The sequence below is a fragment of the Zingiber officinale genome, chromosome 10B, assembly GCF_018446385.1.
Source record: "Zingiber officinale cultivar Zhangliang chromosome 10B, Zo_v1.1, whole genome shotgun sequence".
Classification (NCBI taxonomy): domain Eukaryota; kingdom Viridiplantae; phylum Streptophyta; class Magnoliopsida; order Zingiberales; family Zingiberaceae; genus Zingiber; species Zingiber officinale.
The window spans coordinates 94,503,981-94,531,155 of record NC_056005.1 but is presented as its reverse complement, the minus strand read 5'-3'; the positions used below and the strand labels follow the sequence as shown (position 1 = coordinate 94,531,155).

The 27,175-nt window shown below is 37.4% G+C and overlaps 4 protein-coding genes across 4 annotated transcripts; 2 read left to right on the top strand and 2 right to left on the bottom strand.

Moving 5' to 3' along the window:
• The first annotated feature begins 7,628 nt into the window (after positions 1 to 7,628).
• LOC122028691 (uncharacterized protein At5g50100, chloroplastic-like) lies at positions 7,629 to 16,856 on the top strand. Its single transcript, XM_042587537.1, has 8 exons — positions 7,629 to 7,788; positions 8,058 to 8,194; positions 8,768 to 8,875; positions 9,565 to 9,621; positions 12,079 to 12,144; positions 13,314 to 13,374; positions 14,639 to 14,685; positions 15,839 to 16,856. Exons 1-8 carry the CDS (start codon positions 7,671 to 7,673, stop codon positions 15,875 to 15,877), a joined length of 633 nt encoding a protein of 210 aa, XP_042443471.1. The 5' UTR covers positions 7,629 to 7,670; the 3' UTR covers positions 15,878 to 16,856.
• A 67-nt stretch (positions 16,857 to 16,923) lies between these two features.
• Positions 16,924 to 20,785, top strand: LOC122028690 (protein CLMP1-like). Its single transcript, XM_042587536.1, has 2 exons — positions 16,924 to 19,481; positions 20,557 to 20,785. The coding sequence occupies exon 1, from the start codon at positions 16,954 to 16,956 to the stop codon at positions 19,321 to 19,323; it is 2,370 nt and encodes a 789-aa protein (XP_042443470.1). The 5' UTR covers positions 16,924 to 16,953; the 3' UTR covers positions 19,324 to 19,481; positions 20,557 to 20,785.
• An 837-nt stretch (positions 20,786 to 21,622) lies between these two features.
• Positions 21,623 to 22,105, bottom strand: LOC122029282 (death-associated inhibitor of apoptosis 1-like). Its single transcript, XM_042588216.1, has one exon. The coding sequence runs from the start codon at positions 22,103 to 22,105 to the stop codon at positions 21,623 to 21,625; it is 483 nt and encodes a 160-aa protein (XP_042444150.1).
• A 2,317-nt stretch (positions 22,106 to 24,422) lies between these two features.
• On the bottom strand, positions 24,423 to 26,348 carry LOC122029988 (probable plastid-lipid-associated protein 2, chloroplastic). The gene is made up of 3 exons (XM_042589133.1): positions 25,819 to 26,348; positions 25,527 to 25,725; positions 24,423 to 24,885 (listed from the first exon to the last, which is right to left on the bottom strand). The coding sequence occupies exons 1-3, from the start codon at positions 26,283 to 26,285 to the stop codon at positions 24,574 to 24,576; spliced, it is 978 nt and encodes a 325-aa protein (XP_042445067.1). The 5' UTR covers positions 26,286 to 26,348; the 3' UTR covers positions 24,423 to 24,573.
• Between the last annotated feature and the right edge of the window lie 827 nt (positions 26,349 to 27,175).

The following is a 27,175-nucleotide window of genomic DNA, read 5'->3' as shown; positions in this document are numbered from 1 at the left end:
ACCTGTAACAAGGTGGACAATAAGTCGATCACTGGGTATGCAATGAATTATGTGGAGGGATCTGAGTGATGTAGATGGGATCTATCCCTTCCATATGACGGAAGCGATATCTGTGGACCTCTTGATTAGTAGGACATAAGAAAGCATGATCATACACAAATGAGTCAATATGAGATATTGAGCTTATTTGATTGAGTGTGTCTACTTAGAGATCAAGAAACACAAAGGTTGATAAGAGGATGACATGGTCTATGCCTCATTGATCAACCTAGATATCAAGGATAGAGGGACAAAGTCATACAAGATAATAGCCACGGACAGGTTAGGTCGGATCTTGACCTTCTCGTCACTTGGGTAGCAATGATGTCTTGCTAGATGTCACTCATTGCTTATGTATCTAAATATTGATTTGGGTACATTGCCAACGTTACGAGAACATATTGGGTCACACACAAAGAACAAGTAGATTTGGAGATGGGTTCATATGATGAATCATTGGATTAAGTCTAATCCGAATTGGACTTATTAAGTTGGACTCAATTGGATCTAATTGTTACATTAAGTCCAATTCAAATTATGACTCAAGGAGTTAATTTGAATTAATGAGATAGTGATTCATTGAATTTAAATTGCAGACTTGAGTTAGACTCAAGTGAGGAGACTTGAGTTAGACTCAAGTGAGATTTAATGAAGATAATTATTGAATTTTGAAATTCAATTATTCATTTCATTCAATTTTTGAAATTGAATTTGAAATGAAGAGTTACACTCATTTGAAATGAGGAGTTACAAGTTTGGTCCTTAATGAAGTGTAAATGCTCATTAAGGCTATTAATGCTAATTAAGTATTTTCATTGGATGAAAATACTTAAGCTTTTTGTTCTTCATTTCTGAGTATGAATTCTCTTCATTCTCCTTGCTCCTCTCCTCTTGGCTGAAATCCACTTTCAAGGTTGCTAGCACAACCTTTTCTCCTTTTGTAAGTTTGTGAGACAAACGAACGCTTGTTCGTGTGGATATCGTAGAGGCACGAACGCGAGATTGTGTTGTGATCTGAGCTGTCGGGAGTCCGTGAGAACGCTACAAAAGTATAATCTCTTATGCTATGTTAGAAAACTTAGTATATGTAGGAATTTCTCTTTCCCTTCACATGAATCTTCTGAAGGAAATATGTTTTTCCGCTACGTGTTTGCGTGTTTAGCAACATATTTCCTTACAAAATCATTAGAGTAATCATGTCTTCGAGGTTTTCCAAATAGTCCTATCCACTGAACATAGTACAAAATTTTGGTCTAACTAGTTAGGATCCGTAAGGGGTAGCTTCAATTAGTTCCACTAAGCTAGATACACCAGGTCGAAGTCATATCTTCTTAGACACACATAGACAGAGTTTCTCTAACCTACTATCATCCAAAAATTTCATCAGTATCGTTGATTAAGTAAAACTTTTGTCCCTATTTAGACTAGTCCTAATTACCCATCTAGGTAAGTTATTGATTTTTGGAGGTGCCAACTAATTTAGAGCCTCCCCTGAATTATTGAACATTTAGATTTAACTTTGGGTTTATGTCAATTTATTTTATAGTTGTAGTATACTGGGTTATAACTTGTGTTTATGTTGTATTCATTTAAGTTAAGTTTAATTAACTTAAGGTTTTTCTTTTGATTTGTATTTATTTTTGAAGATTTAATTTTAGAATTTAAGGGAGAGTTATTTAATTTATTTTGATTTATGTAATAAATTTTATCTTTAGGTATATAATATTGATTAAGTTCTACTTGTGTGGTTAGACACGCTTTTGGAACCTAGGCCTTAATTTGATTTTTTTTTTATTTTGGTTAACTAAAGAAATAAAGGTTTTGTTGGTTGAATTGGACTTATATCTGAGGTCAGACTTATTGTACATAGCTCTTTGTGATCCAAGCATCATGTCAAGGTACTTGGATCTAGTTGTAAATTTTTCCAATAACTCTTTTAGTTTGACTACTTTGCTTTTCAACCTGAGATTGTCCTCTTCAAGTTTTGCAACTTGAGTTGGAATTTTAGGTTGAATTGGTTTAACTGTTGGATCCAATTTTAATTGTTCTTTAAGTATTTTATTTTCTTGGATTAGTTCAATTATTTCATTTTCAGAAGTAGTTAATTTCTTATTTAAACATGAAATGATTTAAAAATTTTTTTACTTAAATCAAAATATACATCATTCAAACCTTCGGAAACAAGTGCGGACTCGTGGCTCTACTCGGGTTCGGACCCGTCTTCCGATTTACCCTCCGATTCTGGTTCGTACACTATCAGTGCGAGGTAGTTGGAGTGCTTCAATTCTTCGCTGTCTGAGTCTTCCCTTGACGATTCGTCCTAAGTCACCTTCAAGGCTTTCTTCTTCTTAAGACTCGGGCAGTTGGTCTTGTAGTGCCCCTTCTTGTTGCATCCAAAGCATGTCACGTTCTTGCTATTTGAGTTAGAGGAGGAGTTGATTTTCTGTAGGTCCTTGTTGGTTAACTAAAGAAATAAAGGTTTTGTTGGTTGAATTGGACTTATATCTGAGGTCAGACTTATTGTACATAGCTCTTTGTGATCCAAGCATCATGTCAAGGTACTTGGATCTAGTTGTAAATTTTTCCAATAACTCTTTTAGTTTGACTACTTTGCTTTTCAACCTGAGATTGTCCTCTTCAAGTTTTGCAACTTGAGTTGGAATTTTAGGTTGAATTGGTTTAACTGTTGGATCCAATTTTAATTGTTCTTTAAGTATTTTATTTTCTTGGATTAGTTCAATTATTTCATTTTCAGAAGTAGTTAATTTCTTATTTAAACATGAAATGATTTAAAATTTTTTTTACTTAAATCAAAATATACATCATTCAAACCTTCGGAAACAAGTGCGGACTCGTGGCTCTACTCGGGTTCGGACCCGTCTTCCGATTTACCCTCCGATTCTGGTTCGTACACTATCAGTGCGAGGTAGTTGGAGTGCTTCAATTCTTCGCCGTCTGAGTCTTCCCTTGACGATTCGTCCTAAGTCACCTTCAAGGCTTTCTTCTTCTTAAGACTCGGGCAGTTGGTCTTGTAGTGCCCCTTCTTGTTGCATCCAAAGCATGTCACGTTCTTGCTATTTGAGTTAGAGGAGGAGTTGATTTTCTGTAGGTCCTTGTTGGTGAAGTTCTTCTTTCTCTTGGTGAACATCTTCCTTACCAAGTTCACTAGGTATTCTTCATCTTTTGAGTTTCGGTTAGACTCGATTTCAGGTTCCGGCTTGGTCCTGGATTTTTCTTTCGACATTCCTGCAATAAGAGCCAATACCTTTTTCGGTTTGGCGTTAGCCTGTTCGTGTAGCTCTAATTCACAAAAGAGTTTGTCTAATTTTAATTTGGACAAATTCCTCAAAATCTTATGGGCATCCACGATAGATGCCCACAGTGCATTTAGAGGAAATACGTTTAGAACATACCTGATTAGATCCCGATCCTTCATCTAGCAGCCAATTGTGTGAAGTCTGTTGAGGATATTTTTATCTTCGTGTGCAGCTGATTGGCAATCTCACATTCCTGCATTTTTATATTAAATAATTTATTCAAGTATAAATCTCTCTTTGTTATTACCTTTGCGTTGTTGGTTCCCTCATGTAATTCTATGAGCTTGTCCCATAGTTATTTGGCATTTTCGTGTAGGCCGACGCAGTTCAGCTCCTTCTTGGTTAACTCACACTGGATGGTGTTGAGGGATTTGAAATCAATCTGAGCCTTTTTCTTCATTTCCATATTCCAATTCTCCGGGTCCATTGGAATTCTGGCGTTATCGACGGGCGTCTTGTATCCTTTGGTGACGCTAAACCATTGGTCGTAGTCAGTTTTAAGGTACACCTCTATCCGCTTCTAACAGTATGGGAAGGCATCCCTGTTGAAGAGTGGGGGATGTATGGTGTTATATCTTTCAAGTTGTGTTATTCGAGTGCTAAAAGGATAAACTAAAGAAGGTACCAAGACTTGGTCTTGGATTAGCAGAGTTTGATATATATATATAATATAGAAGAATTTGAGAGGTGTTACACCAATCTCAAGTTAAAACCGAATGAAAAAATTATCTGAATAGGTAAAGTTTTATCAATTCAAATAGAATGCGAAAAATAAAGAAATCTTAAAATGATTCCCCTGGCTTGATTGGTGGTTGTACCAAATCAGAGCAAAATCTGCTCTGATACTACTTGTTAGATCGAGACGCATGTGTGTGTGTGTGGGAGGGGGGGGGGAGGGGGGTGAATCATGTGTTTTTTAAAAAACTTATTTTCTTGGGTTTAAAATCACGAGTATGCATAGTTGAAAAAGAAAATAGATGAACAAAAATGAAACAGAGAGAACACAATCAGTTTACTTAGTTCGGAGTTTTCGACGACTCCTACTCAAGACCTAGGTCCCAAAGACTTATCGACGGGCAATCCACTGAAGGTCTCTTCCGGTACCACCGAAAGAGATAATCGAGTACAAGAATAGGGACAATGTAATAGCCTACACTTCTCTTTTAAAGTAGTAGAATTAAGAATGCAACACTAATAAAAATGTTACCAACAAAATAGAGAGCTCGGTGTGTTGCTGTCGATTTGCCGGAGATAATTCGAACGTCCCGGAAGCGTAGCTTGAAGGTAGATAGACTTTCTAGAGTAACAGTAGGAAGCAAAAGCAATCGAATGCTTAATCGAATGCGTAGTAGCTCGTATGTGTGTTCTATATTGAAGTTTTGAGTGAATAAACTTATAAAGAGCATGGAAGGCGTCTTTCATAGTTATTGAAGGCACCTTTGACCTAAAAAAACTCGATCCTAAATAGCCCAACACTTATCCATGACAAAGTCCAAATTTCATCCTGCGAAAGGCGCCTTCTATGAATAGTAAGAAGTTGTCTTCCATCAAGCTTGAAGGCACCTTCGGACACTGTTCATCTGAAGATAATTTTACTCCTTTGTCCTGCAAAACTACGTTAGTCCAATAAATAAAATAATGACCTACAAGACAAATATTAGTACAATAATAATGAGCAATATGAATTAGTTCCTGCCCTCCCAGGACTAGGAACTAGTCAAGGTCTCATATTAGGGATCCGAAATTGACCTAACCTGGATCGACGCCTACTGTTCCTCAACCAGGACACGCCCTCACAAGGTCACTCTCCTCCAATGACTTACCTTAACTTACCAACTTGCCAGTTGTCTGGTCCGTAGACCCAACTAGACTTCCTTGCCAGATATCTGGTCAGCTCGTCGACCTATTTGAATTTCGCACCAACTATCCGGTCGGTCTGTCGACCTAGCTGAACTTCGCACCAGCTATCCGGTTGGCTCGTTGACCTAGTTGAACTTTTTGCCAGATATCCGGTCGGTTCGTTGACATATTTGGACTTTGTACTAGATATCCGATCAGGTCATCGACCTATCTGGATTTCGCATCAGCTATCCGGTCAGCCCGTCGATCTATTTGGATTTCGCACCAGCTATTCGATCGACCCGTCGACTTATCTAAATTTCGCACCAGCTATCTGGTCGGCCCATTGACCTAACTAATTAAACTTCTTACCAGATATCCGATCGGCCCGTTAACCTATCTAGACTTTGTACCAGATATCTGGTCAACCCGTTGACTTATCTAATTAATTTCCTGCACATTTGGTAAGATGGTTAGATCATAATAATACCTAACTTAACTTATTTGTTATTCATAAAATATGAGTTAAACCGTTACTGTAAACTGCACTAATAAATTTATTTTAAATTTTAGATATATTATAAAGAAATATATATATATATATATATATATATATATATATATATATATATATATATATATATATATATATATATATATATATATATAAAATACTTGTTAGTGATAATGTTGATTCTCCGATCTGCTTTAGTCTGCCATATGGCTTCGAATGGCCCGTGCTGAGTATGAGGCCGAACATGAGTCATGACTTTGAATTGGTAGAGTTAGATATGACTTATCTAACCTATATCATTTCAAATTCTAGGCCTAGTACAAGCCTTGGGATGAGCCATGCTCAGATTACTTTGATAGGTTTTCTCATTCAAATTGAAAAAAATAAAGAAATTAAATGTTTTAAGAGTATGTTAGTAGTATTAGTATTATTGTTTGCTAAACTATTTTAGATGTAGTAGAACTTAGCTCGGACGTTGAGCATGGCTGGATACATGCTTGGACCGTGTTCTGGCCACACCGTAATAAGCCAGTAGGGGTCGGAGACTCGGGAGTTCGGATCCTTTGTCCTTAAATTTCTTTGTCCTTGTGTCCCCTTGCTGATCGGACGGACCAAATTACATCTCAAGGATGTCATGATGCCTTGAAATGTAATCTGATTCGTCCGATCAATAGGGGACACGGGGACAAAAAAAATTTAAGGATAGAAGATCCGAACGGGAGACTCGGGTCCCAACTTGTTCAGCATCTCCATTTGAAACCCTTATAGTCAGTGTGCTCTCATTGTCGCTGTGCCTTGAATCTTTCGATACGATCTCTTTATCGTTAAATTTCGATAACCACTTCATTCTTTTTGGATTTCTGCTTTGTGCAGGCATTTGGTGCCGATAGGAAAGAGCTAAAAGTTGTTCTTCAATGAAGAAAGCAAACCTTGAAGTGAAGCGATATTATTTATTCCTCTCATAAAAACTTCTTTCCTTTTTGGCGCTTTATGCAGCATTTTGCACGTATATACTAGCTTTTGATTAAATCAAATCCAGAAGTCAATATCTTTATTTATTTATTTTTGAGTGAAAAATTATTTATCTCAGAAGTCAATATTTCCTATTTATCATTTGAATATTTTTTCAGTCAATCATCTCATTCTGAAGGTTTTATTATGTACTAATTAATTATTCAAGATGAGATTTTAAGCTTTCTTATAAAAAATCTTAAACACTTGAGCTCAATTCTAAAGAAAGCCTTTACATCTCAAAAGTTAGGGTTGTAAACCCGCTGAGCTAACTTGTTTGATAAAGTAATTGAATTAAATAGGAGCTAAAATGTACTAAGTCTTTAAAATAATTATTGAAGTTTAATTTAGTTTATTTTTTTATCAACTTGAACTTAGTTTAAATTTTGCTCGTTTAAATATTATTGACCTCTCAATCCAAATTTGACTTAAGCTTGATTTATTTAGATGTTATCGAACTTTAAATAATTATTAAGTTTGATAATTTGATTTGTTTCTTCGTTGTAAATATGTTTTTTTATTAATTTAGTATATTAATAATAATTTTATTAATAAATATGATTGATGAATATTGTTTATAAATATTATTTATAAATATTAATGAATTGAGCATATATATATTCATGTTTATTTATTTAGTTTAATAAATTATTTAAATTTATTTATTTAATTGATTTGATGTTATTAAACTAAAGATGAATTTTATTCATAAACATTCGGTTAATTTATAATCCTATAAAAAGATATTGAATAATTTAAGATAAAAATGATAAAATTAATTTTTTTAAATAGTGGAATAAAATAAATCACCACAATTAATTAAATAAAAGAAAACTTCCTGGCCTCCTATGCCCTATGGTGTACGTGGCGACACGAATTCTTTCCCTTAAAAAAAAATCCTTTATTTCCTCCAGAAATTTCTCCGCCCGAGCGATTCGCGACGAATCGTCATGGCTTCTCGTGCCGCGCTTGCTCGCTCTGCTTTCCGGGCTCCGATTTCTTCATCTCCTTCCGTCTCCTTCTCCCCGTTGCGAAGAACCACGATCTCTCCTTTCCCTTCGAATCGAGGTAATATTGTCTTCTCTCTCCCCGATCCCTTCTTTCCGATGATATTAACTCGATAAATACACTCATCGAGATGTTACTTTACTCGGTCTTGTTTTACGCTGTAAATTATTCATCATCGGAGCTTGTATTCGTTGAGCTTCTTGTTGTACACGATGAGAAGATTCAGTTTTAATTCATTCTGAACCTCAGAAATCAAATCTGGAGATTTTCGCCCCCCTATTTACCGAAGAGTGAAGAATACATTTACAGAACTTGGTTGTTCCATTTAGTTTTCAGATTTCGGGTTCATTCCGAGGCCAAGTTGGAATCCACTACTCAAGTAAAGGAGGATCAGAGTGATGGAACATCAAACGCATGGAAGATCAAAATGCTTTACGATGGAGATTGTCCTCTTTGTATGCGCGAGGTCAATTTTTCTTTGGTGACAAATACTATGGTGACCTTTTGTTCGTAGTGAATTATAACTTGATTGGAGCTGTTAAACTACTATTTCACAGAAACTTTCTTTTGTTTTTTGAGGAGAAAAGCTATCTTCTGTTAAATGTGGTGAATTGAAAATAAATAAATAAATTAGATAACAGCATTGTATCATATCATGATATCAAGCAAGGAGTATATTAGTTGTGTTGGTGGTCAACTGACCCATCTACTTAGGCATTTTCACTTCTCCTTCTCGTATATATTGTGCGTGATTTACTTGACTAGTTTTGTCTATATAAGAAAATAGAATGTTCAATGCTATCATCATATATGATGATCTTTTTAATTAGTAATTTAGTACGGGGCCTAAGGACATAGATTCATTTTCCTTTAAAATGGTATGAAGACCAACTTCATAGAAGCAACTATGTGGGAATGATCTAGAATTAGATGAAGTCTTAACCAGTAGTAGTTAAGTTGTAACTGTACTGTAAGTACATTGTTGAAGTGAGGTTGAGTAGTCCTGACATATATATTCTCCATTTACTTTGCTGTCCAGGTAAACTTTCTAAGAGAAAGGAACAAGTCATATGGTGCTATCAAATTTGTTGACATAAGCTCCAAAGATTACTCCCCTCAGGAGAACCAGGGTCTCGATTACAAAACTGTATGTGGTAATTATCATGTTCATGATAAACTGTATGTACTGATCAAAGCTGTATCATTTGAGAATGAAAACAATTAAATATAAGAATGGGATCACTTAGAGAATCTTTCTTATCTATTTAGTAATCTTAGAATTCTGGCAGTTGACTTGGATATCACTTTTCTTCTTATTTTCTCACATAATCTAAAGTCTAACCAAATTGCATGATTTGAGTATTTGTAACTTATTGCAGTTCATGGTTGCCAAGATAATAATGTTCTTCTATAGTCAGTAAACCAATGGTAAATAAGACGGATTCTATTTTACTTTTATTTTAGTTTGTTGCTCTTTTCTCCATGGTTGTCAAACATCTAACTCTAATATACATGAGATGAGTCAATGTTATTTATCCTTCCTAGCTGCAAAGGTAACACCGTAGCACTGATGACTAATCATCTAAAAATATGGGAATTTCTTTACACAACAATTTTTCCCACTAGGTTAAATTGGTGAAATTCTACATCTATATATATTTGTTCTAATTCATATTCCTGAAAAATGGATTAAAAGTAGTTGTAAAATTAAAAAAAACTGTGATCACACAATTCATTGTAGAGGGATTTGGATGCCCTAATTCATGATTATGATTAGTCTATACTAAGTCTACTGAAGACTCTAAATATGTTCTGTTTTTTTTCTTTTTTGTGAAGGTGATGGGAAGAATCCATGCAATTCAATCTGATGGCATGGTGGTTACAGATGTTGAAGTATGTTATACTCACCCTACTGGAAAATTATACAACAACTCAATTGGTATTCATTTGTAGGTTCTGGTGGAAAGTATTTGTAATTTACAGCTTCTAAAATTTCAGATTAGCAGTAGCATCCAATACTAAATCATAATGAATTTTGTGTTGGTTCAGCGGAGCGCCGACAAGAGGGGGGTGAATTGCTGAAAACAAGAATTAAACTATACCCTCCTCGCTTTCAACTCAGTTAGTGCAATAGTTAACAAAATAATAAAACAGTAAAAGAAAGACACAGAAGAATTAACCTGGTTACAACCAAGAAGGTTATTAATCCAGGGCAGTAAAAGAGCACTAAAAGAAACTCTCCTTTGCCGAAGGCGGAGAAGCCTTTTACACTTTCAAAAGCTCAGAACTATTGCTAGGAAACACTATAGATTGAATGCTTGAGTTGTTCTTGAATTCCTAGCTCCAGGGGTCTTTTTATAGCTTCTGGAAAATCTATCCCGAGGGTCCAAGGCGCCTCCAACAAGGTTTAAGGCGCCTCCAGCTCGGTCAGCGGATAAAACTTTATCCGCAGCGCAAACGGTCAAAACAGACTGTTGAAGGCGCCTTGAACAGGCTTGAAGGCGCCTTCAAGCTTGTTTAAGGCGCCTTCAAGCTACAGTAACTTCTGCTACAGTAACTTTCTGCTACAGTAATTTCCAGCCTCTTTTGACTCCTTTTCTTCTTCGCTTTGGCTTCCGAAGCTCCGTTCTTTTGGGTGATTACGGCCAACCGGAATAGGGCTCACCCGAACCCAATTCCCGGCCTTCTCCTCGAGCAGCCTTCCGTCCCGGCTTAACGTCCCTCGAACGCCACGCACGCTCTTCACGCCCACCGGAGTACTCTTCCGCAACTCTCTCGTCCTTCGGACGCACCGAGCCCGTCGGCTCCCTTCCCGTGCCGTCCTTCTCGCTAGCTGCGTCTTCCGCTCGACTTCTTGTGCTCCTAAGCTCCTGCACACTCAGACACAGGGATCAAACACAGCAGGACCTAACTAACTTGGTTGATCACATCAAAACTACCACGGGGTCCAACATTTTGAACTTCTTTTTAACTGTCTGAGATAAGTGGCCTTTTCAGTATAATATATGATGTTTGAATTATCAGATTAAGAATTCCCATTATTCTAATATTATAATCAATTTGGATAATCATAATGAATCCTAGCAACTCTTGTAGTAAAGTGGGTGTGGATCAATTGGTTTCGTAGATGCTGACCTAATATGTGGAAAAATTAAGATAGATTGAGCTTTTACCTGTTTTCAAATCTAATTATGTTATTCTTATGAAACATGAGAATCATAGTTGGGGTGCCTAAATCACCTACCGAGTTTGGGTATGTTGATTAGCCATTCCAACTTTGTCAGAACTTCATGGGAAGTGCATAGAGAAAAATGGTTCCAATAAAATGTCTGTCAGTTTCATTCATTTCCATTTTATTCTTTAAATATAAACGGCTGTGCTACTTCATTAAACTAAGCTGAGATTTCATGATAAATCCTAATGGTATTAGGGAAAGCATAATGCATAAGAAAACTAATATCCTGTTTAAATTGAAAATTTCTATTTTCAATTTGTTGTTTTCATAAAATAAAATATAATTATAGAAAATAAAAAATAAATATTTATCACATCATTTACTTCTAATAAATTTATGTGTCAAAAAAGTCAATTTTAAATATTTATTTTATTTATCCTTTTCAGCTTTTAAATTCTATTTCCTAAGAAACAAAAAGAAATTAGTAAATTTGCTCAGCCAAACAAGGCCTTAGTATCTTTGATACTAACAATTTTGGTTATGCTAATTTGCCGTTCCAACTTTTTTAGAACTTATTGGGAAATGAGAGAAAATGGTTCCAATGCAAAATCGAATAGTGTCTAATTCCTGCTTGATTCTTTAAATATGATTGTGATGTTTCAATAAACTTAGTTAAGAGTTCTTGATAAATGCTAATGATATTAGAGAAGACCTACTATGTGGGAAAATTAAGTTTTCTTCATCTGTGCTAGTTGGTATCATATTCAGTTCATTAATAGTTTATATAGATGCAACTGAAACCAGTGAATACATTAATATCTTATAATTTTGAAGAACACTTCTCATTGGTCTTGTTTTCTACTTTCTAGCAATAGATCCAGAAATTTGATATAGGGATATGAACGAAGCTCCTTGATAACAAACATACAAGCATTCACTTTTGATTACATTGAACTCATTGCTCAACCTTGAATGTTTTGGCACATTGTCGTAGAATAAATATTCTGGACAGATTAGAAGAACATTTTCTGCCAAAGAAGTGGAAAATAGAGATGAATAATGGAAATGGAAAGAAAATTAGTTGCCTTTTTTAGTTATCTGGTCATCTGCTGCTTAAACTTTGCATCTAACGTCCATTGTAATAGGTTATTTTCTAAATCAAAGTTCTTTCACAGGCATTTCGAAGATTGTATGAGGAGGTTGGCCTAGGATGGGTTTATGCCATTACAAAATATAAGCCAGTAAGTTGTGCTGAAATTCAAAGTCAACCTTACTTGAAAGTTCATAAGATAGTGATGCTTCATAGTGACTTTTACTATGGATTTTTTTTTCATAAAACTAATTTCCTACCTAAAAATGATTTATATTTTCAAGGTTTAAAATACCAATAGTTGCCGAAGACTGTGGCCTGAAGGGTACAGTTTTAGTATTGTGTCATGCCAACACTTGGCTTACTTTAGTATGCTTCAGAGTCTTCTGAGATCAACTCAAATGTTTTTATATGATAATCTCTTTTCACTTTGCTTAATTACCTCCAAATATAAACCTATAAAAATTATGATCAATTGAATTAAAGTTTAAAAGAAATAAGTTACATAAATATTACAAGTGATTATACCTTCTTGATACTAAATGAATATAATTTGAGCATTGCTTCTTGTAGCACAATGGTGAGATTAATTTAATAATTTTCTAAAATTTAAACTAAATAATGCTCCTAGATATTAAGCATTGGAATTGATTTCTTCACATCTACAAATATATCTATAGTAGTTTACCAATGGAGTTGGATTTGAATTGACACAATTGAAACTGAAACAAAATATAGATGTATCTTGGTTTCTTCTACTCCAGCATCACTCCTCTTTGACCTCTTTGATATTGCTTGTGCTTCAGTTGGTGCATCTTCTCTTCTCTTCTCCCCTTTCCTTTTCCTCCCCTCTTTTTAGTATTTTATCTACTCTTCATGATCAACAAACGGAATTGAAGGGTAACTCATGGGAAGAAAATCTTATATTCATATAGTAAGTAACAAGTGTTGGTACTCTCTTCACCTTTGCTCTCCTTTTACTTTTGGAGATGGACTTGAAGGATGAGATATGGGAAGATAATTTTCATATCTAGGACAGTTTTATTTGCTATACTATTGATATTATCCATGTTAATTCTTTAGTTAATTATTAGTTGTATATGTTTTCAGTGTTGACTCGAGTACCTCATGTTGCAGTCTCCATTATTCAGAAATCTTTGATAAAATAGATTAAGTTACCGCTGCACTTGAGCCTCTATCTACTGAAAAGTCATTAAACTATAAGAACTAGAAGGATGATGCTAGATTCAGACAATCTATTTTATAGGTTTCTGAGCATAAACAAGGCGATCTTTTCTGATATGACAGTAAATGATACAGATGGCTACTATAGCAAATGCAATCTACAGTGTTTGGGCAAAGTACCGTCTGGAAATTACAGGTACTTATTGACTTAAACATGCCATTTCCTTCACATCAGTGTGTATCTTCTTATTCTCACTACTACAAACCAGACCTTCACGTCTAACTATTTTTGATAGGTTCTCAAAATAAGGTTCTCAGAATTATACTTAAATACCAAGAGGCTGCTCGGCTAAATGCCTTGTCATTTTGAATTGTATTGGGTTCCCTCTTAGGCTTTAACAATTTGCTTAATCAATGTTAACAGTAGAACTCCACACTGCTTCAGTTGTATCTGAAGCAATAAAACAATGACAAATCTAATAAAATTGAATTCATGGTGAAAGCTACATTTTTTGTATACTCATATAGTGAAATAGCTCGACAGCTGTTGAAAGTTTCATTTATTTGAAATGCAAATTTTGATAATTATTATCCCTGATTGTGTTGTCCACATTATGCATGTTTTCTTAAAACATGCTTTGTTTTTCTGGTGATTTGGGCATTCAGTTTTAATACCAACATAAGGAAAAAAAATGGGTAGAATAGAACATGCATGCTACATGAATATATGAAATATAATTCCAACAATAAGAAAAGAACTAAGAAAGCAAATAAGATTGATAAAAATAAATTTGTAGCAGGAGTTTTAAGATATCTTGAATATATTATTCTACAATGAGATATTGATCAAGATAGTATTAATGGAATAAATAATGGGTAGTTGAAAGCTAGATGTGCTTGTAGATTCTTCAGTGACCTTTGGATGCTCTTTAGTCTAAATGAAAAGTCTTACACAATTTTGGTATGAACTGCTCTACTTTAGGATCACCATGTTTTGTTAAGAAATAAAATTGCAAAAAAATTAATTTAGTAGAGATGAGGATTGTGAGATAAATGTGCACGGTTTGTCCTATAAAAAGAATGAAAAGAACATTTGTAAGTGTATTTCCAATAGATGATAAAAGAAGGAATTGAGTTGAATTGAGCAGAAGGGAAAGTGTAAGGATAGAGCCAGACCAAAAGGATTCTAGTTAATTTATTGAAAAGCGATTTAATTGATCTGAATATTACAAGTGATATAGCTTGGTTTAGAACTCAATGCAGGGATAAAATCCATGAAGCAGACCCTAAGTAGTTGGAATAAACAACTTGATGATGAACATGAATTCCATAAGATAAGTCTGAGAAAAGTAATTTTGCTTTATTAAACTTCCCTGCTCGATTCCTGATTATTTATTTGTACTTAGAAGTTTGTGGATCCTCTTTCGGTTAACAGCGTATAATGTTTACCCTTTTCATAGGGCGTCCTCCATTGGAAGACATTATGGAATTGAGGAGGAAAAATGCAGTTAAGTACAATTGACAGCATAATTTAGAAATCTGAATATCTAAATAGATGCCTTTGTTCATTAATCAGTTACTGTCATCATTCTTAAGAACTTATTAATTCTATCATTAACTAAGAGGCAAAATTTGGTTCAAGAGTCATTAATTTGATAGTCTCCTAAATGTCAGTACCTGCCTGTCTTGGCCTTCATTCCAAATGCAATCCAAACTCCATAGATGATCTCAAGTGTTTGGATTTGTTTAATTGCAATAATTTGTTGCTTAAGATCTTCTCTTGGGCTTTAGGTGTTTGTGGAAACTTATTGCCACTCTGCTGAAGGATTTGGAAAAATCCTACTCTTCTAGATTTATTGTGCACATTTTATGAATGTTCCTTCACCATTTTGATATCACTAACAATTTCTTCAAAGCCAGACATCAAACTTCATATATTTGTACCAATGTATAAAACTTAAGAACATGACCAGAGAGAAAGGGGAATAATTTATTTTGAGTAAAAAGGAGAGAGGAAATGAATTGTTTCTTAGTTTTACCCAACTTTACTTGTCTTGTTTACTTAGATGGAATTGAAGGGAGAGGATTTTGAGTTATGAGATGTGTAAATTTTATTAGATTTGCGTAGAACCAAAATAAAAGGAAATAGACAAAGTTAGAAATTTTCTTCCCCTCTGTTTCTTTCCAAGTAAACAAGAGAAATAAATCATTTTGTTCCATGCCCTTTCTTTTCTCTCTTGTTTCGCCCAACTAAATAAAACATTGATCTTCGAGAACCATCAACTATTTCCCTCTTCATCTTGATTTACTAGATGTTACTTCTAAAACTCTTTGTTATTTACTAGATGTAAATTGTTTTATTAAAATATGCACTTTTGTTAGTGTGCTATTTTCAAATGAAAATTGTACTTGCTCTTACTCAATTTAACTTTTAATATTCTTTTACTAAGTATAAAGTTACATAAGAAATGAAAATGATTTTTTTAAATGAATGAAAGTAGGCAGTTTCAAGGAAATCATTTATTTATAATAAATTTAGTTGATAAATAGTTGATAATGAATATATTAGAAATGATGATTTTATCTTCTCTTTGTTTAAATATTTACTAGTTCATTTACTAATTCTGATTCTGATGTATCTTAATTTTGTTTGGATCAAGGGTGAAATATGCACTGATGATAAAGTATGCAAGATGTAGGCACCCTCCTCAAATGGTGAATCCTTCTGGTTCCCTGGTTAGATACATACAGTTAAAGTATGGGTAATAGTTCAATTGGAGTCGTATGAACATAGTAAATGAATGTCACAATTTAATTATAAATATTGTAATAACTATATATATATATATAGAGGTTCGATAGGATTCTTAGTCATTTAAAATTTTGAATTATAATGTATAATTTAAGATTAAAAAATTGTTTTATTAAATTTGGATATCTAATTTTCAATATATCATATATCAATTTTTCTATTTTTTTCTCTAATAACATTTAGTAAATGAAATTTATTCTCTAAATTTATAAAAGTATTGTTCATAATTACATAATTTAAGGAATGGATGGATTAGCTGATATAAAAGTTTTTTAACTATTTATTTAAAATTTATGATAAAATCTTTAAATAGGGTAATTGATGTAGATATTTTTAGCTCCTAATAACTCTTACGTGTTGTTACGAAAGCTTATAGTTGCCTTAGGGCTATAATGTAGTGGTTTTAAATATGGATTTTAAAATTTTCAAGGTCAGAGATTTAGCTACGATGGATTATACAGAAATTTTTTTTTTAATGGATAGAGGATTTGAAAAAAATTGATCGTTTGAATAGATAATCACAAGTGCCTTCTCATACCCAATCGGATATTTTTATGTGCCGGAATGATAAGGCTCATTTCTACATCCTGTCTAACCTTAAGATAATGATTAGGAGGGTATTTAAATACAGTGTGGTGGATTAATTATTATTACTATCTATTTATATTTTTAAGCAGAATATTGGCTTAATTTTCCTTAAGCCAAGTCACTTGGGCCGGTCCAGGGCGAGGCCCGGGATCGGGCCAATTGGATTTCTAGAATGATCCTGTCTCTTCCAGGCTTCATTATCTCCGTCTCCATCTCCTCGATCACCTTTGGACTTCCAGTGATAGGGTTTCTGCTGCTATAAATACGCACCCAGAAGACAACGTGAAAAAGGTCCCCGTCTTCTGCTTCATCGTCGTCCCCAAATTCCAACTGCGATCTCATCCGCCTCGAAAACCTAGTTACTCAATCGTCGGGATGGGGAAGTCCGGCCGCCGGAAGAAGAACGCATCCCAGGCTCCTGCGCCCGCCGCAGCGGGTGCCACTACCGCCGCTGCGACGCCGCCGTCGAAGCCTCCGCAGGCGACTCCGAGTAATGGTGTTGTGGAGGTGGACGTGTCCGTCCTCTTGAAGCGTGCCCACGAACTCAAGGAAGAGGGCAACCGGCTCTTCCAGGAGAAGGACTATGGAGGCGCGCTGGGGCAGTACGAGATGGCGCTCAAGCTCACCCCCCGCGGCCACCCGGACCGCGCTATCTTCCACAGCAACCGTGCCGCCTGCCTTATGCAGATGCGGCCCGTCGACCACGAGGCCGTCGCGGCGGAGTGTTCGCTGGCGCTGCAAGCTCAGCCGGGATTCCAGCGTGCGCTCCTCCGCCGCGCCAGAGCCCTCGAGGCCCTCCGCAGGTACGACCTCGCCCTCCAGGATGTCCACGCGCTGCTCGCGCAGGATTCCTCCCACCCCGACGCCCTCGATCTCGCTCGCCGCCTCCGTGCTGCTGCTCCGACTTCCCCTTCCGCCGTCGATCCCGGAAGCCGACCCTCTCCCGCAGCCCTAGGCGCCTCCGTTGTTCAGGTTGGTATTCCCGTTTCTGGTCTCGGCCCTTGCCTTCCTGCCCGCCCCAAAAAGGCATCCACGCCCACGCAGTCTTCACCCACTGCCAGTAAGCCAGCAGTTCCTTCTCAAAACCATCATCTCCCGAGCTCATCATCTCTTCCTAACGGCCCCCAGACGAAATCCCAGCCCCTTCGGCTGGTTCCCTCTACGCTTCCTAATGGTGAGACCCCTTCCCAATCATCACAAATTGTGTCACCTAGAGGCAGTTCACAGCATAGTGTCAAAAAGAAGACTTTAAAAGCAGAGTCTATCCGTTGGAGGCCATTGAAGCTCGTGTATGACCATGATATCAGACTTGCCCAAATGCCTGCAACTTGCACCTTCAAGATTCTAAGGGATATCGTGACTAACAGATTTCCTTCATCCAAATCTGTGCTGATAAAGTACAAGGATGCTGATGGAGATCTTATAACTGTGACCAGCACTGCAGAGTTAAGATTGGCAGAATCCTTTGTTGATGAGATCAATAAGAATGAAGTAAAGGCAGGTTCTGGAGTTGATAAGGACGATAAACTACAATTGTTGCGGTTGCACATTGTGGAGGTGAACCCTGAGCAAGAACCTCAGGTTCCTGAAGATGAGAACCTTCTGGAGGAGGAAGGAATGAACATTGACCAGAGTGTTTCAGATTCTGTGAATGGGGATTCCATTGAAGAAGCAATGAGCAATGAGGTCATAAAGACAGGTCTGGAAGCAAAAGAAGTTGCAAAAGATAAGGTTGGAGTGCTACACAAGGGATGTGATCATCCTGAGTGTAAGGAAGTTGATATCGATGATTGGTTGTTTGAATTTGCTCAACTGTTTAGGAATCAAATTGGGATTGATGCTGAAGCACATTTAGACTTGCATGAGCTTGGAATGGAGTTGTGCTCTGAGGCACTTGAGGAGACAGTGACAGGAGAGGAAGCTCAATGCCTGTTTGACTTAGCTGCATCTAAGTTTCAGGAAGTGGCAGCCCTAGCCTTCTTCAACTGGGGGAATGTGCACATGTGTGCTGCAAGGAAACGCATCCCTTTGGATGAGTCTGCACCCGAAGATGTTTTGGCTACACAGCTTCAAACTGCTTATGACTGGGTCAGTGAGCGATATGCTCTTGCTGGTAAGAAGTATGAAGAAGCTCTTAAAATCAAGCCTGATTTTTTTGAAGGTTTGCTTGCTTTGGGGCAGCAAGAGTTTGAAACAGCAAAGCTCCATTGGTCTTTTGCATTGGCTAAGAAGCTTGATCTATCAACTTGGGATTCTTCAGAAACAATCAGACTATTTGATGGCGCAGAGGAAAAGATGAAGGCTGCTACTGATATGTGGGAGAAGGTGGAACAGCAGAGAATAAATGAGCTTAAAGACCTTGGAAAAAGCAAGGAGGAGGAGTTGTTGAAGAAGAGAAAAAAACAAAGAGCTGCAGATGGTCACGGGGAGTTATCAGCTGAGGAGACTGCAGAGCAGGCAGCGGCAATGAGATCTCAAATACACCTGTTTTGGGGAAACATGCTCTTTGAGCGTTCCCAAGTTGAGTTTAAGCTTGGTTTTGGCAACTGGAAAAAGAATCTTGATGCTGCTACCGAAAGATTCAAGCTAGCAGGGGCTTCTGAAGGGGACATATCCACAGTTCTTAAGAAACACGCATCCAATGAAACTGAAGCACAGTGCGATGAGAAGAAAATTACAATTTCAAACAGTGAAGCATCTGAATCAAATTCAAAGGATGAGGATAAACATATGCTGGAAAATTAACATTTGTAGGACTTGGTTATCGATCAGTGAAATGGAATTTCATATATCTGTTTATCTTGCGCAGAGGTCTAACTTTGCATTCTTGGAATCATCTTATTGGCAGCTGTGGTATTTTTGACTTTTTAATGGAGCAAGTTTCTGCTGCTCTGGTCAATGAGGTATGTAGTCCCTAAAGACTTTTAAACTAAAATAGATCCTTCTCTTAACTGACAGAGAGATCCTTAGATTACTAAATGAACCTACTAATCACAGTTATCTCCCAGCCTTATAAGTAGATGCAGTCTTTATGGTTTAATGAAGTTTTGTTTAATATATACTTTAGAGCACACAACTTTTAGTCAGATGCTACAGATTTGAAAATAAACAGAATACTGTAGTGATGCAATATTTACTTGTAAAACTATTAAAAACGGTCAAATAACATTTTGGTCATACAAGATTGTGGGAGATTATTATCTCTTGTGTTTAAAGCAACATACTACATTGCTAAAAGTTGCCCAGATATTTATCACAAAGTATATGAAATGACCCTTTTTACTCAAATTTTCTTCATGTTTTTTTTTATCATTTTCCTTTAAGGTGGGAGCATAAATAATTGAGATAGTGGTAAAATTACTTTAATGCAACTGAAATGCATCTAATATTGCTTTCATTTGTATTATTGGTGGGGATGTCAATTTTCTCTGAATCCGATGTGGAATCCGATATCTTATCCGAATGGAGGGTATGTCAAGAATTTTTAGACCCCATTATAATAATCGGGTATGGGTATTTTTGGATTAGGGTGTGGAGGTAGATGTGGTAAAATCCTATTAATACCCTATCCGATATCCCATATCCGATATATAAGAAAAAAACTTTAGCCCACTTCTTGTTTCAGGAAAAAAAAAAATTTAGTTTACTTCTTTACTCGGTCATCAACACGTATCTCATCTTCTTTTTTCACGAGAAATCCTCATCTGATCGAAGGAGCGTGAGATGAGGAAAAGTAGATGAGTACATTGAAATTATTTATTTTTTTAAAAAATTGAGAATTGTAGATAGTATATGACTATGCTCACTCAAAGCTAAACCTGATAGTTCAGAATTCATGCCTCTTCACATATCTGTTTATTTCTACTAATTTCTGGTGATATCTGAAGCTTTTTCCCCCTCTATTTTAATAGCATCGACTTTTTGAGCATTTATTTTGGCCAGCTTACATTCAAATTTCTGTTGTATATACCTTGCCAGGATTGCTGAACCTCATCGAGAACACTCCAATTGTACAAGCATTGCTGAAACCTCGGAACCAAGGTTGGCGTCCTAGTTCGGTTAGACTCCATTTTTATCGTTTAAATTTGTTACCGAAAACTACATTATCATTACAGTTATTTCAGGCCCTTCTTGTTCAACACACTTACCACTGGAATTATCTCTACACAACACTTGAATTACTATTCTATTGTGTGTTTACCTATCACTTGAATTATCTCTCTACACAATCTCCACGACGTGAGTAGGGACGACATTTTCCTTGTCGAAGCTCTACTCTCGCCAACCCTGGTAACACTGCATGCCTATTTTGCCTTGACCCTCTTCACTAAACCATAGCTTTTTGGATGGCAATAAGTCGATTTCATATCATTTATTATATGAAAAATGATATGAAGAGGGAAAAATCTCAGAGATAGATAAAGTGATGGGGCGAATAAAAATGAAAATGATGGACAGAACTTTTCTCTACATATCATTGCTTTTATTATATTTATCCATCATGTTTTTAATTTTCATTCTTATATCCATCAAGAAATCGGATATTCATTTCATACTTATATCCATCACAGGTTCTAATATCATTCATTCCATCCAATTTGTATCATTTTAAAAAATATAATTGAAAAAACTTATTAAACATTTAATTTAATCATATTTAATAAAAAAATATATTAAATACTAACAAAAAATAGTTAATTGATTTTAGATTAAAAAAATTATATATATATATATATTCTCTGATATGGATAGAATTTTATTAGATCATTGTCTGATTATTTAATCGGATTTAAAATTAAAATCACTCCCTGTCTTCTTTATTCAGGTTTTTCATCGCTAATATAATAATTCTCCCATCTCTCTGTCACACGCATACACAAAGGAGCCCATTCTTTTGCTATTTTGTATATAATCACAAATATACTTGTAAATAAATATATAAAACATTTTGGTACTAATGGCAGAGGAGTAAAATGATTTTGGAACATTTGAGAGGGCTGTTGGCAAAAAAAAAATGAAATAAATTGGGTGGGCGGCCGTCGGTTCAGAAGATGTCAAGGACGTCGGCGATCGGACGGTTGCAGAGAGGGCAGGCGCCTCTCGCCGCCCGCATCTCCCGAGCACACGCCCGGCAGAAGGTGTGGCCGCAGGGGATGAACGCTGCTCCATTCCGCCGTCCCATACACACGCAGCAGCAGCACCACCTATCGCTGCCGCTGGAGCCTTCCCCATCGCCCCTCTCCTCTTCCTCCAACAATTTCATCAGCGTCGGCGCCCGCGCCTGATCCCCCTCCTCCCTCCCGCCCGAGGCCCGTTCTCTCTCCATCACCGCGCGGTGTCGCCGTCGCCGCTCCACCGCTAGCGCCGTGGCCAGATCCACTTCCCCGGCCGCTTCCGTCTGATCTGGATCGATCGGGAGATCGCGGCCGCCCTCGGTGGCGCGGAAGCCCCAGTCGCTGGCGCAGCAGCCCATGAGCGCGATCTGCCGCCGCAGGCGGTTCCATTTACGCCGGCCACCACCCTCCATTTCGCCCGAGCTATTCCAGGCGAGATCGATCTAGTTGGACACGGCCATGGATCACGAGTTTGGAGATGGAGACCGAACGTTGGTTTAATATTAGTTTGGATTGGGATTCGGAATCGATCGATCTCGAGGAGAAGCGCGGTCGGCTACAGCGTCTGAGGCGGGAGGAGCTCCAAAAAAAAATAAAAACCTCAACTACTATGGCACGAGGATTGAGGAGTGTGCCATGTGGAATCCAGATGGATTTATTTGCAGGTAGTATTATTTTCTTAGTTTATTTTAATTTTTTTAAAAACAAAAATCAAAAGGGCACCTTAATAATTAGAAACATCATATTAACATTTTTTTTTTCTAAATAAGCCATATCTCTCATGATTTTATTATTTTTGTGTGGTTGTAGAAGCTACCGCTAATTTCTATGTACAGAAGTTATACGCTTCATTATCAGTCCCTATCCTTTGATTTGTTTATTAAAATGTTATTTTAATTAATTTATCATTTTAAAAAATAAACTTAAAATATTATAAAGTTACTAGTGTAGAAGCTAGCAACTAGATTTTAAATATCATAGAAGTTAGTAATTAATTTATCCATGTTGTAGAAGTTAAATGTTAGTTTTTACATATGATGAGAAGGTAGAAAGCTAAGGATGTGGTTGATGTGCTGACTGACTAAAGACCGCATCTTGTTCTGTAAAAAAAGTAATGTTAGTGTTGAGCCAGGGAAGGAGTCCCCGGCGTTGGTCCTCTGATACTCAAGTCATTCACCGAAAGTGTAGAAGAAAGCGGAGTAACAGTAACGCTAGCGCAAACATTAATCAAGTGTGCCTCTGCCGGTGCTTGGATCCCTCTTTATATAGAGTTCTGGTAGCAATATACACGCTCCTCGAGGTGTAGACACGTTCTCCAATGTGTCCTATGAAAGGATTTGTCAAGAAAATACCTCTGATATTATTCCTTATCAGGGCATGCATATCCATAACAAGACAGTAGAAATTTTTGTCGTATAATCTAGTTGTCGACCATGCCTCGTGTTAGCAGTACTATCTCTCAGAAGGATATCGAGAAATATGATAATGATCCCGCTGATTGGCCAAGTGGGATAGCTAATCGGTCGGGATTCCTCCTCTCTGTCGGCTTCAGAGAGATAACAAGGGTCTCACTTTTAGCCGAGCGAGGTAGCCGCTCGACTAGGATCCCTCCGCTATGTCGACCTTGACTGCTCTTCCTTGCGGTGACTGTATAGTAGCATGCCCTCCTCGCTCGGACAAGCTCTCCAGTCTCCTTAGCGTCATGTTGCTCCACACTGAGCGTCTGGCTGTTTTACCATATTACCCGAGCTAGACAGTTGGCATGCCTGGACATTTATTGTCTGAGCTAGACGGTTGGTCCGCTCGACCACCATACACGAGTCTTTTGAAATCTTGGCGTTGGCCACCTTGACTTTGACTTCTAACTTAGCAGTTGAGCCATACCGGGTGGGTCCCCCTCTATCGTTGTACACGTCTCTCCCTCAAGTGTAGTCGAAGGAGGTTACAAGTCCGACTGACTGTACCAGTAAAGTTTTTGGTGACTTCCACGTCCGATCGAACCAACCACTCTCCTGAGTTTATGCTGCTTGGATCAAAAGATTATGCTGCATTTACGTCTGTTCAAATCATATATACAAAGACAGATAGTAAATCGGTGGCTCGACAGTGTGATAATTCATTATCTGTACCGATCGGTATGATGGACATCAACCCTTGATGAAATTTTTCTTTTTCCTATGCTCCCTCGAATGAGTACCCTATTATTGTAATAGTTGATGTCATTCAAAACGGAACAAATCTCTAATATATTAGTATTTGGATATATCCCTCGGATGAGCATCCTTTTACGCCCTTTTACATATTTAGATATAAAATGTTAGATGTATATTTGTATATTATTTTAATATATTAGTATTTTGGATACGTCATTTTAAAAGGGGCGCTGATTTGACTTTAATCCTAAATGGAGCGCTCATTTGTCTCCTATTTGATTTTTGTTCATATTTTTTCAATTAAATATTTTGTATCTTATATAGCTAAATGAGATTTTTTTTGTTTTTTCAAACGGATGATTGATCCGATCCTAGCACATTTTTGTATCGTGATAAATTTTAAAAGTTCTTGAGTCATACACGGCATCGAACACTCATATTGAATCATTAATGGTTTGGTGACAATTTTATTTATTTTTTCCTTGTTTCGCGGCAATAATTGAGGACTTGTCAATTATATCTCCCCTTTTGAAACATTTTTCCTGTATCTAATCACTAGACAAATGCACACCACATGTAATCCGGCTCCCATTTATTGTGTATTAAATAAAAAGTAAATAGTTCATTGACATTTATCATCTATAACAACTATGCAACCCTAGATGATGTATACATTTCAACTAGTGTACCACTACACGTTAGCTAAACAAACCAACATGAAGTCCTCCTCAGTTCAGGAGAGGGCTACCTTCCTTGAGAAGCACGAAGACGCTGCCCCCATCACCTCTTGAGATTCTGAGCTCCTCGTCGAGATAGGTGGTGAGCAGCCAGGACTGTGCATTGGTGTTGTTGATCGGGATCTTAAGTGGAGGTCGTCCGGCAATGGTCTTTACGACTGAAGATGCCGCATCCTGGAGGGAAGTTATGACTCCCTTAAACGGAGATAGATCAATGTTTTGCCCTAGGAACTCCACCTTGTCTGGTACAACGATGTCGTCGGTCAGCTGCGGGGTTCCTACTATGCCTTCCTCAAACTTAATCTGAAATTGTCGAATTCAAGAGTATATATCAGAAGATTAGATAGCTGAAATCCTGTCTCTGCATTGCGATAAAAGATAAGAGATCACAACTCTATGTAGATCTTCTGTGTGTTATTTGGAACTTGAAGCTGCATTGAGATGGAAAAGAAACAGATTGCAACAACATTTCTAAATGCAAAGAACACTTCAGAGATTCAGAGACAAAGAACCAGAGACCTGATGAGAAGCTCTCTATCTAGGACTACCGTGTCCCTTAAACTGAATTGCAAGTAGTCACACAAGCTCATTTCAATATCTACTCTTCACTCTTACATGAACAGGACCACAACAACTCGAAGCTGCATTGAGATGGAAAAGAAACACATTGCAATAACATTTCTAAACGCAAAGAACACTTCGGAGACAGAACCAGAGACCTGAATTGCAAGTTGTCACACAAGTGTTCATTTCAATGTCTACTCGTCACTCTTCGATTGATCTTTTAGCTATATATCACTGAGTAGAAACTAGAAAAGTTCACTAGCCTAAGAAGCAGATCGAATTTAGTTGCTTTAGACGAAGGGAATTAAGATGATGAATGATGATGAATCAGTGGATTGTAAGACATGAAACAGTGTCAATTAGGGCATCCAAGATTATACCTGCACTCTTTTGGGACTCCGGATTTCAAATTTGGCATTAGTGGTGAGAGAAGTGGTGGCCAGAGGCCCTGCAAACTTCACCGAGTTCACCACCGTAAAGCTCTCCGAATCGATGGTCTGAGAAATCTCATCCACCTTCACCAGCCGCTGCAGCCTCCCCGATCCCAAAAGTGGAAACAATTGCGAGAACGACGTATAGCTGCGTCCGAACTCCGCTAGGTTTAGCTAATCGAGAAGAAGTTTCTAGTGAAAAAAAATCGAGGGATCGGGATGGAAGGAGATCGAATCTTACGCGAGGATCCACTTGCCGTTGAGGAGGGAGAGGGCATCGGTGGGGGCGGGCGTGGGGTTCTTGGCCTCGAGCTGGGTGATGAGCTCCACGACCTCCGCCCTCGTCTCGCTCGACGCCTTCAATCCCCTGTCGGTGCCAGAGAGCAGATCGATCAGCTTCTTCTTGAGTTCGGCCGTCTCGTCCGGCTCCGTCGCCTCCGGGGGTTCCACCACAGCTACCCCCGATCCCTCCGGATCCTCGCTTCTCTCCTTCCCCCACTCGTCGTCGTCTGCGACAGCCCGGGGGAGGAAGGGGGCCGGGGAGGAGAGGTACTGGCGCCTCCGCCCGCTCGTCGATTTGGCGGAGTTGAGGAGGCGGGGGGAGGAAAGCGCAAAGGACGAGCGGCGACCGCGGCCGGCGGGAGAGGAGAACACCGCCGGAGGCGCGTTGACGGCTAAGGAATTCCAAGACGCGGAAGTGCCTGCCATGGCGCTGCGTACAACACGAGGAAGACGACGGTTTTACACAACCCTGCCGTGGGCGGTCGCTCCCGTACGATTTATAGGAGTCCAAGCAATCCCAGCGGCCACTGCCTCATGGACACGTGTATATTTGTCTCTTCTAATATTTTCCTCTCTTTTTTTTTAAAAAAAATATTTATTATTATTTAAAAAATAATTTTAACCCAATTGGGTGGTGTGAGAGAGATGAAGAATATGAGGTTGTCGAATTGGCATTTGATTTTACTAGAACTTTCTTTCACATTCTCGATATATTTAGTTATCCTTTGATTATCCTCTTTATTTGATTTTAAACCATTTAATTTCTCTCTAATTGATTTAGCTATCCCGTGTGAAGGAGCAGCAGATATGGCAATTTAGTAGAGGAAATAAATATTAAAAAATTTGATATATTGTCGTATCGAAATTTATTAAAATATATCAATTTTATTAGATAAAATATAATATCGTACTAAAATTATCTATGGATTTATATCAAAATTTTTAATATACCTAATATTGAAATTTTACGATATAAAATTAATATCATATATAAAATGTATCATTATGAATTTTTTTATATTAAAAATTTTAATATGGTAATGATATACAAGTTGATAGTTGAATCATCCTAAGAGCATCCACAGTGGGAGCTCCTTCGACGTGTCATGAGGGAGAAACCTCCCTCCCATAATGAGAGGGAGGTTTTTCACTCGAACGAAAAAAATGGCTCTATCGTTATAGAGCCACTTCTTCGTTGATTTTATTTTTTTATATATATTTTAATTTTTTTAATAATTAAAAAAAGGAAGGACGAGAAGCCCCACGTGGTTGCCCCTCACAGCATGAACACTTCTAAATGTCAACAATATATACAT

Excerpts from the sequence above, each read along its gene's own strand:
- LOC122028691 (XM_042587537.1), top strand. The coding sequence starts at position 7,671 with ATGGCTTCTCGTGCCGCGCTTGCTCGCTCTGCTTTCCGGGCTCCGATT. Across the intron at positions 7,789-8,057 it reads TCCTTTCCCTTCGAATCGAG|TTTTCAGATTTCGGGTTCAT; the intron begins GTAATATTGTCT and ends TGTTCCATTTAG. Across the intron at positions 13,375-14,638 it reads GTACCGTCTGGAAATTACAG|GGCGTCCTCCATTGGAAGAC; the intron begins GTACTTATTGAC and ends CCCTTTTCATAG.
- LOC122028690 (XM_042587536.1), top strand. The coding sequence starts at position 16,954 with ATGGGGAAGTCCGGCCGCCGGAAGAAGAACGCATCCCAGGCTCCTGCG.
- LOC122029282 (XM_042588216.1), bottom strand. The coding sequence starts at position 22,105 with ATGGAGGGTGGTGGCCGGCGTAAATGGAACCGCCTGCGGCGGCAGATC.
- LOC122029988 (XM_042589133.1), bottom strand. The coding sequence starts at position 26,285 with ATGGCAGGCACTTCCGCGTCTTGGAATTCCTTAGCCGTCAACGCGCCT. Across the intron at positions 25,726-25,818 it reads AACGGCAAGTGGATCCTCGC|CTATACGTCGTTCTCGCAAT; the intron begins GTAAGATTCGAT and ends GTTCGGACGCAG. Across the intron at positions 24,886-25,526 it reads GGAGTCCCAAAAGAGTGCAG|ATTAAGTTTGAGGAAGGCAT; the intron begins GTATAATCTTGG and ends CGACAATTTCAG.